The following is an 11,472-nucleotide window of genomic DNA, read 5'->3' on the forward strand; positions in this document are numbered from 1 at the left end:
GTGTTTCACAAGATGAAGAAGAAGTTGTCGGCACTCAATGGCAAGAAATGGGCTCTCAATATTGTGGAGCGTAGATGGAGTAGTCAGATGTGTCCTCCATTATATATTGCAGGTAAACTTATTCTCGCTAACAAATCAGTCATTGACATTTTGCTTTTAGTAACACATGCTTGTTTTGCAGCTTTCTTTCTCACTCCAAAGTTGCTATATAACCTAGATGTAGTAATGGATAACACACATAAGGCGGTTGTCATGAAGGTGTTCGATAAGTTACATCCGGAGTTAGATGGGGTGTTACTTGGAAGAGGGGTATAATTTTTATCGTGAGATTTATTACTTGTGTTTGTACTCACGTTGAAGTTATCTATTACAATTGATCACATTTCGAGAAGCTAGAGGGGACTTCACACAAAAGAGTGTAATCTCAGCCTTGATCTCAGCACAAGAGACGTTGTGTGCAAGTCAAGGTTCTTACCGAGACTTCAATTTTGGGGGTAAACCGCTTACCGAAGGGAAAACCGATGGGTATTCAAACAAAAAAAATCGGTACCAGCAGGAAACCGCTTACCGTCGAGGAAACCAACAAAAAATGTAGGAAACCGAGGGGTATTCAGACAAATATTTTACATATTTTTCATAGTTCAAACTTCAAACTTCATATGTTCATATCAAACATAATTGAGTTCTAAAACAAAAAATACCATAAGTGGAGTATAAATTTATTACAACACGTATGGCAAAATACATTAATTATAAGCGGAGTGTCTCGGGGGTTGAGATCTGCGCGGCCTAGATGTGCGCCGTGGTTGATCATCCACCATCATGTCATCTTGGTACCATGCCATGGAACTACAATATGTGCTCGTCCACGTACGGAAGTGATAATCGTAGGACTCCTTGCTAAGACTAACAAGCCGTGAGTACGGAAAATATCTGGCCTCCCAACGTGTGAAAGGGGTTTGACTGTAGTCACTGTACGATATGTGTCCTCCACTGGGATTACGGGTATTACAGGGAAGGGAACGGGGACTGGGATGGGGACGTAAGGGTAGGATGAGTAAGACTGGTTCTCGTAAGGGTCGTATGACACCGTTGGAAGTGGATAACCAGTCTTAGATCCATTGGGTGTAAGAGAGAACAATCCAACTTCAGAAGTCAACATATCAATGTCATTATTACCCAAAATTGACATCGCATCATTCATATCTCTTTGGTTCTCGCCTTGATTCCCTCCACTTCCTGGAGTAAAAGGAACAGATTGAATGGCTCAACATTCCATGTCGCCCCCGTATTGAGATCCTCTGGCCCTAGATTGCTCCCCGTCGCTGCCGCCCGCGTATTGAAACTCGCCGCCCCCGTATGGTGACCCACTAACCCCGTGTGACGACCCGCCACATCTATATTGATGGCCTCCACGACCACCTGCCCATACCACACATAATCATTCGAACCATAAGTATTGAAACAATAAAGTCGAGAGTAAATGCAATCATTACCGCTATCACCAGAATCACGATCACGGGTATCAACTCCGACCTCCCCACTGAAAATTTGTTCGACGTTTATTCCTTCTACCCGAGCATGAGATTCCGCCAAATGATCGGGCAAGTTTTCAGCACCATCCATGTGGACCGGATCGATCCAACAGTAAAGCTCGTCGTCACCCTCATTATCTGCGTCTGACCTATCCAAAGTCTTTTCAATGATATCAAGAGGATTGAGAGGTTCCATTTCTTTCGGATACATCTTTCTTTTGTCTCTCAAGCTCAACTTCATGTTGTAGCTTGCAAAGACAAGCTTGTCGAGCATTGAGTGCACCAAACGGTTCCTTTGCTTCGTGTGGATCAAAGAAAACATACTCGAGTTCCTCTCACATGCATATGAGGACGGCATTTGCAATAGGATTCGCCTTGCCAGCTTCTGCAGTGTAGGTGTATGATTCTCGTATAGTTCCGACCACGTAGCTGCAGTCAATACGAATGCAGTTAATAAGTGAATAGAACCTTAATAACATCTTAATAATATTGTACTTGCGTTCACAATCTCCCTAGTAGACATTGCACATTTCTATCCAAAGTCACCTCGCATATCTCTAAATGACAACACCTCACTTGCCAACATCGATAAATCTTCATCGAGGTGTAGAGTGTCGAACACCTTGATCACAAAAAGCAATATGAGTACTATCCTTATGGATTTCCCTGTTGTACTGCAAGTTTGGATTAAGGAAGAAAGCTGCACATAATTTAATATAATGTTAGGGACATAATTATAATATTAAAATTTTAAAAAAAATGCTATTTGCTTCATGTAACGGGTGGCCTAATTGGTTGTTCCACCTGTTGTCGATGATATCTACGACCCAGCGACATCCATGAAGTGATTCCAACCGCTTCTGCATCTCATTGAACACATAGTACACCCCATGGTGGGATGCACCTCCAAGTCCACTAGTCATAAACATGTATACATCGGCTCAAATATGGCACACACGTCGTCGACTCCTTGCCAAAAAAAGGGTTTGTAAAGCGTTCTCGGAAACCCATTTCCCCTCTCGAGAGGACGACAACCTCAAATCCTCCAACCATTGAGAGATGAAGAGGTTCCAGAGAGGTGATCTTTTGGCTTGGAGACTTCTGAGAGCCAAGTAGTTGGTAGCAAACCTTGTCGCCTAGAGTATCACAATTTTACCCATACTAGTGTCTCTCAACTTGGACAACATGGAGCCGTGATTGTAGATGAATTTGGTCGTCTGCCAAGCGGCTTTCACCATGTTGTACTTTCGCATCAGCTTCTTCTACTGAAAACTTGTAGTTGGACTCGTTATTGATGACGATCTGTACAACGTTCGCAGGTCCCACTTGTTCAATCACCTCGGAGAGTATCCCGATGAGGTACTCCGCACTCTTGATCTTGTCGGACGCGTCAATTGACTTCAGGAAGACGGTCGACCCACAACAATAAACCATAATGTTTATAATGCTTAATATCCTGGGTCCGGTCCAACCATGTGCCACGAAGGTGCATCCGTACGTCTGCCACTTGACCATTTGTTCTTCAACATAAGCTCGCATGTCCTCTACCTCCTCGTCGAGGATCCATCCGTGAATATCTTTCGGGCTGGGCACTTAGACATTCGGTCCTACATTTAAACAAAATCAATATATCAAATATACGAGATTGCAATTTAGAATTGTAAAAGCGAGAATAAATATTTTTACTTACCGACTTCACCGGAAACATTAATCATGTTCAGAAAGTGATGATCAGGCGTCTTTTTTGTGGCAACTTGCGAGTGAATGAAGAATCGGCCGATGGCTTTGGCCAACCTCTTCTTGATACTGGGGTACAATTTGTCCACCCTTCTCTGGTGTAAATTGTCGCTTTGGTACAATGACGGTGCAGTCGTAGCAGATCTTCTTAGCTCAGGAGGCCGGGACCTTCATGTTATTTCCACCATTGTTCGGATGCTTGTGCTTCTCGGGACCTCCTCATTACCTGAAAAAGTTCATGCTCTTCGTCTACGTCTTCGTCAGATTCTCGTCTCCCCCTAGAATTTTTCGAAGGTTGGCTCGTATCGACTCACCCAAACTCTTATGTTGCTTCTTCTTTTGAGAGTTTCCGTAGAGTAACTCTCGCATTTCCTCTTTTACTTCAGGAGGAACCTTTTCGCACAACCTCACACTTTTTGTCTTGTCCACGTTCTCCACGTGGTTCTTTACATGAGTGATTCAACCAAGCCATTATGTGCCCGTAAAACTTGTATCTGCTTGCACTTGATCATCCTTCGACGGGGTCGCAATACTTCTGTGTCGGGTCGGACGCCATACTTCATCATCATAATCATTTCAATTCTACACATTCACAAATCACCATCACAATCATCAAATTAATTTAAATTCAACATAATCACCATCACAATCATCAATTCATCTCCAAATTAATTTAAATTCAACATAATCATGACAATAATCATCAAATTAATTTTAATTCAACATAACCATGATCACAATCATCAATTCATCATCAAATTAATTTTAATTCAACATTTTAGCATAATCAGCATCACAATCATCAAATTATCCCCAAATTAATTTAAATTCAACATAATCATGACAATAATCACCAAATTAATCAATTCATCATCATATTCTAGGATTAAAACAAAAAATTATGAAAAAAAATCCCCAAATCTCCGAAACCATCGTCACTTACCTCTCGAAAAGCCCGAAAAATGGACAAACGCACACTACGAACAACGGGATCCGTCGGGAAGCACACTGAGGATGACGGAAATCGGGAAATGACAGCGAGATTTGAGCAAAATCAGGCTAAGGAAAACGGAAATTGGAGGAAAAGGGTTTCGTCACTTTGGTCTCGAGAAGCTAGGCCTCCCCAAATGAGCCTCAAACTATTTATACTTAAATTGGGAACCGGTCCAAAGGAATCCGGTCCAGTTTGACCGGGTTCTGATCGGGTTCATGACACAGAAATGGTGTTTGTGTTTGCACGTACCCTCCCAGTCTTCTCTGATTCGCTGGTTCCCCTGAAAAGTCAATCATTGGTGGAAGTAAGTGTTACGTATACTGTTATTTGAATATTACGCCATCTATAATGAAATAAAATTATATGACTTTTTGCGGCATGATTATAGGTGAATGGAGGGAATGTTATGGGAATTGGACGCCGATATTCCAGCCGTTGGCCATTCGAATCTTGTCTCAAAATTCATCATCATCAGCTTGCGAGAGACATTGGAGTACTTTTGCCTTGATCCGCACCAAACAAAAGAACCGCCTAGCAAACAAGAGGCTAGAGAAGCTTGTCGTTTGCTCGTACAACATGAAGCTGCAGATCATAGAACTGACCCGGATTCACGACAACTCGACGGCCCCGGTGGATCCTTTGGATATCATCGAAAGAGCTTTTGACCGTTTGGGACATGATAATGAGGGAGACGATGAACTCATTCACTGGATTGACTCGGTTTCACTAGATGACAACAACCAAAACTCGGATCTGATAGTAGCTCAGATGGCTCGAGAGCTTGGACTTGATCCAAAGCGCGTGATGAAGGAGGAATTTCTTCCTCAACGCAAATCTAGCGACAGTTCTGATTCCTATGGTGGTGACGGTGGTGATGGAGGAGGTCGAGGTTACGGAGAAGGTGAAGGTGAAGGGGTGGTGAAGATCAAGGTTCCGGGTGGTGGTGACTATGGAGGAGGCTCCTATAGTGGTGCCGGTGGTGGTGGTGACGGACTTGGAGGCTCCTATAGTGGTGATGGTGGCGGTGGATACATACCAAGTGATGAAGATTATAACTGTTTCCACCCTACTTTTTTTACACAGGTTATGGGGGAGGCTATGACGGGGGCTATGAACAATGTCATGTCATTTACGTCTAGAAATGACGTTGATGACTTGTTGAACAACTTCAAATCGGTGACAATTACTCCTCAAGACACAGGGTACTCGTACCCGTAGGTCTTCCTCTTACCATAGCAACCAATATTTTCCACCACAACCTCCCATCATTCCCCAGTCCGACCGCAACAAGGTTATCCCGCATACTCTTTCTCTATAGGTATGACTCAATGGGAATACGGCTACCATTTGGAGACGTACCAAACTTTATACGCTCATTTTTTGAGTTGATACAATTATTGTATGACCGTTAGCCGAGGGATATTGCCGGAGTAGTAATTTTTTGGGTAGTTTTCTGTTGAACACTTGGGTATTTGGTAGATTGTTAAACTATTTTAATTAAGTTTGTGTTGAACTATTTTCATTAGGTTTGTGTTGAACTATTTCAAATTGATTATGTAATAAAGATATTGTAAACTATTTCATTTTTAGCCTATGGTATGTAAGACATTTTATAATTATTTGTTCATTGGATACCCCCTCGGTAAGTCTGGTATTTTTCGATAAACCACATTGGTAACGGTAAGTTCACTGGCATGATTTACCCTATACCCCGGTAAACCAAGGGAATCTCTTGGTAATCCAGCAAAATTTGAGTCTCGGTACAGTATTCGAATCCTTGCCCACGACGAGGCTCATGGCGAGGCACGATGAGGCACACGGCAAAGTACTGCAAGGCTCATGGCGAACCATAGCAAGGCTCATGGTGAGGTATGGCGAAACTCATGGTGACGCACAGTGAGAGGCACATCGAAGCATGGCAAGGCTCACGGTGAAGCATGACAAAGCTTACGACGAAGCATGGCATGACTTACGCTGAGGCATGGCGAGGCTCACAGGGAGGCATAGCACGGCTCACGGCGAAGCATGGCACGACTCATGGTGAGGCATGGCAAGGCTCGCGGAAAAGCATGGAAAGACAAGATCGAGCAAGTTGGGAGCGAGGTATGGAGAGTCAGGTGCACGGCGAGGGCAAGGCGAGTGCACAGAGAGGCATGGCACACTGTGAGACATGGCACATAGTAAGGAAAGATAAGACACATGGCAAGACATGGCTCATGGTAAGGCATGGCACATGGCAGGACATAGCACAAGGCAAGGCATAAGACAATTAGAGACATGGCACACGATGAGGCATGGTACACAGCGAGACATGGCACATAGCGACGCGAGGAACTGCACGGAAAGACATGGCAAGGCTTACGGCAAGGCAAGACACACGGCGAAGCATGATAATACTAACGGCAAGGCATGGTGTATGGTAAAGCATGGAACATGGCGAGGCGAGTCAAGGTTTTTGGTAAGGATGTTGTGATTCTTCTTCGGGGCTCGTGCCACGTGTCCTTTTGCTTTTGGAGGGGTCGTTTTCTAGTGCCAGAAAATGACGCATTAAAACTATGTACAAGAACTAATTCACAGCTACAAAAAGCAACACCCGGAAATGTAACTTACCTTGATATATCTGGAACACAACACCAAGATCTGAAACGGAAAACTCACCACTAAACTCGGACGCCGCCGATACAAGGACGAAAAGAGAGAGGCAGAAAGAAAGAAGAAGATGAGAGAATGGGTGTTTTGGCGGAGTTTAACTAGAGAGAGAACAAGGAGGAAGATAGACAAAGTGCAAAAATGGTGTTTTGACCGTGGGAATTGAGGAGAGAGAAAAAAGAATCTTTTAGTTGGTAGAAAGTTGTGGTAGGTATTGATTAAGGTTGGTCTTGGAAAACTAAATGAAAAATAAAGAAATGTAATTAAGTATGTAATAAAGGTTAGAATACGAAAATAAATTATTCTCTCTCCTTTGACTCGGGTTCTCCTTTCTTTGATCAGGTGGGTAAATTTTTCATTCTTATAGGTATTAGTAAAACCCTTTATTTTAGTCCTAGATCCATCCATCTCCCAACTATTATATGTTTTAATGTTTATGTTCAATATAGTTGGTACCAAAACGGTATATTATATGAGGTTGACTTTCGGGTAAAAGTTTACCCGTAAGTAATGGTTTTTTGTTCTTTTTCCCATTTACAGGTCGGTATGCCCTAGTAAACAATTTATCAGTAAATCATAAATGTAATATACACGTTGTTACAATAACTCAAATCTTGATTGAAATACTCATCATTTGTGTTATTATATGTGTTGTTGGCTTATTTTTACCGGCAAATTTGTTTTGGCAAGATTCCTTGCAACATGCTCCGTAATATATTTAGACACCTTGGCTATTGTTCATAGATCTCGTGATTTCGGTATTTTTTGGGAAGTTTCCAGTTTTACTTAGATTGTCTGCGTAAGACCTTGTACGAATATTTTCTACACGTGAATGGGTATGGAATATCTAATTTAACTTTCAGAGGTGTTGACCATCATAAAAAAATAGTATGCCCTTGGTGATCTCTTGAAGCATTCATTCACACATTTAGGATTCTTAGACGTGTAAGAATAGCGAGCTAAGAAACAGCTTGTGTGATGTATGCATGTAAACTCTATTTTGTTATGTTTTGGATTAGTAAGATATAGATTTTAGGTTTTTATTTCGTGATTTGTATTCACACTGGTTTTATTGAAATAAACAAACACTTGGAGGTGAGGGGAAATGAAATTCAAGGAGAGCTTAAGTTGGAATTCCCATTAATAATAGAAAAAGGGCTTTGAAGTTGTGATCATTCAAATAATACCGTTGTGTACCATTGACTATTTTTTATGTCATGATTTCCTTTCCATTGGGCAATAATTTCCTCCAAAGTATGTGACTTTGCATCAAAATAGGTTACCAATTGTTTTTGTTATTTACTTTACGCACTGTTTTATATTGTCTATCTACATAACAGATTATCACACAACATAATTTTATGAATAAATTGTATATTTGCCCCCTGATATATGGCCTCACTGACAAAATGCCCCTATCTTTTAAAACTATTTGCTAACCCCCTGCTATATAAAAAAAAGTAGCAGTTGGGTCCTTCCGTCAAAATAAAAGGCCCAATCGTCAGTTAGATAATCACGTGGAACGCACGTGTTCTGGTAAATAAGGGTAAAATCGTTATTTTGTTAGTCGGATGAGAAAGTGTATTTTATTGTTTGTTTATTCATTTAAATTAAATAAATTGAGGTGTCAAAGTAAATTAAATAAAGAAAAAAAAACAGTCAAATGTAAAAATCCCAAAATCGCATTTCAATTCAATCGAGTCTTAACACTAAAACCCTAGAACTCAAAAACTCTATTTGTGAATGCCCCACCAACGAACGCCCCAGAAGCTGAAGAACGCCCCACCGACGAACGCCCCGCCGACGAACTTGCTCCACTTTGGAGACGAGCTGTAGATTGCCCTCGAGAAGGCGACAATGATGGAGATGATGTTGACCATAGCGATGACGATCGGAGGAATCATGAGCGACGACCACTTCACAAGGTAGAGATCGGCAAAGATGTCGTCGGCGTCTTCCCCGACGGCGGACTTGGAGGTGAGCGTGAAGGAGATCTCGATACCAAAGATGACCTTGAGGAGGCCCTGGACGACGGCCGCGAGGTGGGCACTGGTGCCGGAGATGAGCCAGAACTACTCATTGCGCCACCACTCCTCGAGGCCGACACCGGACCACTTGACGTCGATGATGGCGAGGCCGATGAGGCAGACGGTGATGATGGAAGATGGAGGTGAACGAGTAGATTCCAACGTTGAGGTACGCCAGCCTCTGGAGGAGGAGAAGCCGCCCGGACGCCAGCAAGGCATTGTTCCGGGAGAAGAAAATTTCCACCAAGCCCGTGGAGATTTGGATAGCTGGGGGCTCAGTCGATTTGGGGGTTCTCTCTTTTTCGAATGGTTTTATTGAATAAAAATGAGAACTGGAAATAAAATGAAAAATCAAAGCAATTCTTTTACTTCATACCTCGTCCAAGAACATTCTCGTAAACTCGTTTAACTCTGGTACCATGTGACTACCACGTGGCCATTTAACTGACGGAGTGGGCTTATAATACCCGGAAGGGCCATAAATTTTGTCGGTCGTGATATTGAGGTCCAATAACCTCAACTTTATATCATAAGTCATCTTCTGTCAGTGAGGTCATAAATCAGGGGGCAATTATACAATTTGTTCTAATTTTATTTGGTATCAGAGGAAGCACCCGCTTCTATAGGTGGTGTTCCTTGTGTGGTTAATTGTTTCTATTTATGATGGACAATCCCAAGGAAGACGGGTTTGTTTATCATCAACCGGTGCTTGATGGGATTAACTATGTCTATTGGAAACCTCATATGTCTGCTTTTCTCAAGTGTGTTGAAACCAAAACTTGAAAAACTATTATTACTGGGTGGTCTCCTCATGTTATTAAAGATGAAGAAGGATTTGTTGTTTCTGTAAAGCCAGAGAAAGACTGAATGATGCAAAAGATGAGGTTGCTCTCGATAATTCTCGTGCTTTTAATGTTATATACAATGATGTTGACGAAAACGTCTTCAAGCTTATCATTAACTACACTAGTGCAAAAGAGGCATGGGAATTCTTGAATTTCCCCATGAGGGAACGTCTAACTGTCCATGTCTAGACTCAAGATCTGTCTAAGGTGAAAGTTGATGAACATTTTTGGATCTCTCTTGACTTTCCATATGTCGATTGATGTGATCCCAATCTCCATCCTGAGTACAGCTGTAAACAACAGCCCAAATCAAGTTCTTTGAAATTTTTCAAATATCTATTCGGGCCCCCCCATTCTCCACCATAAAAAATAAATAAATAAAATAAAAAACTCCCCAGACCGGAAAAGCCACACCTCCCCAAAAAACCAAACTGTTCACACAAACTATACATCTTCCCTTCACTCATCTTTGTCTCCATAAAAAATACAATGTTCGGATTCTACTTCCTCACGAGGTCACAAAGGACCCCTCGCAAAAATCTCAAGAGAGAGCTAACATTGGGGGTGAGGGCTTGGGATGACCCGCCTCCTCAGCCTTGAAGCTTGTAGCAATTGTTGTCACCGTACCACCAATCTCCTCTCTCTTGTTTCAATTTCCTCTTCTACCCACTTCCATCACCTCTATCCGAATTCCCAATTCTTTTTCACTTATTTTCCATTTTGACCACCTTTGTATTCCCCCACAGCTTTAGCTCGGCAGCAAAAACAGCCTTTAGATTGCTCACCATGGAAAACAGCTCCTTAGTCTTGACACTGCTCTCACCTTGCTCATTGAACAGATTCTTGCCTCCTTTACCCTCTTTCATCGGAGATAACCATTTGGAAAGCCAAAACTATGGTGTACCTCGGTTTATCATAAAAAAAAAAGATTAGTTTCTTCCATTCTCACGCTCAAAACTACTCAAGAACGCTCTCATACTAAAACATACTCAAAAACTCATGTTATACCGTTTGTTCACAAGGTAAAAAAAACACCCTTAAAGCAAAAAACGACACATCAAGCCCATGCTCAAGGCCTTAGCCCACAAATAAAATGCTCGGGACAAATCTCATGCCAACTCTGAAACAAACTCTCGCACAAGAATTACTTTAACCTGACTGTTGACTTCAACATGGGTCTTGCTTTCAACCAGACCCTTACCTTCAATTCATATTGGCCAAAAAACATGTCTTACCGCCAACCCGTTTTGGCCATAAAATAAGCTTTGCCTTCAATTCACTTTGGCCACCAAACATGTCTTGTTGCCAACTCATATTGGCCACAAAACATGTCTTGCCGCCAACCCATTTTGGCCATAAAATAAGCCTTGCCTTCAACCCATTGTGGCCATCAAACAAGCCTTGCCGCCAACTCATTTTGGCCGTAAAACAAGCATTACCTTCAACTGGTCACCAAACATATCATGCCGCCAACCCGTATTGGCAACAAAACATGTTTTCCCGCCAACTCATTTTGGCCATAAAAAAGCCTTGCCTTCAACCCATTTTGACCATCAAACAAATCTTATGGGCAACTCATTTTGGCCATAAAACAAGTCTTGCCACCAACTTGATGATGATGCCAACCTGACAGCATCGTCAACCTGATGATACTGCCAACCTAATGGCGTCGCCAACCTGATGGT

At 42.2% G+C, this 11,472-nt stretch overlaps 1 protein-coding gene across 1 annotated transcript; it reads right to left on the reverse strand.

Moving 5' to 3' along the window:
• Positions 1-1,267: 1,267 nt before the first annotated feature.
• LOC149404298 (uncharacterized) lies at positions 1,268-3,074 on the reverse strand. Its single transcript, XM_089607481.1, has 6 exons — positions 2,781-3,074; positions 2,571-2,671; positions 2,306-2,450; positions 2,082-2,235; positions 1,497-1,964; positions 1,268-1,422 (listed from the first exon to the last, which is right to left on the reverse strand). The coding sequence occupies exons 1-6, from the start codon at positions 3,072-3,074 to the stop codon at positions 1,268-1,270; spliced, it is 1,317 nt and encodes a 438-aa protein (XP_089463607.1).
• Between the last annotated feature and the right edge of the window lie 8,398 nt (positions 3,075-11,472).

This window comes from Urtica dioica, chromosome 2 (genome assembly GCF_054948205.1).
Source record: "Urtica dioica subsp. dioica isolate 48M chromosome 2, U.dioica_male_clone48M_v1_H2, whole genome shotgun sequence".
In the NCBI taxonomy this organism is placed as follows: domain Eukaryota; kingdom Viridiplantae; phylum Streptophyta; class Magnoliopsida; order Rosales; family Urticaceae; genus Urtica; species Urtica dioica.

Excerpts from the sequence above, each read along its gene's own strand:
- LOC149404298 (XM_089607481.1), bottom strand. The coding sequence starts at position 3,074 with ATGCGAGCTTATGTTGAAGAACAAATGGTCAAGTGGCAGACGTACGGA. Across the intron at positions 1,965-2,081 it reads GTCATTTAGAGATATGCGAG|CTACGTGGTCGGAACTATAC; the intron begins GTGACTTTGGAT and ends TATTGACTGCAG. Across the intron at positions 1,423-1,496 it reads TCGTGATTCTGGTGATAGCG|GTGGTCGTGGAGGCCATCAA; the intron begins GTAATGATTGCA and ends TGGTATGGGCAG.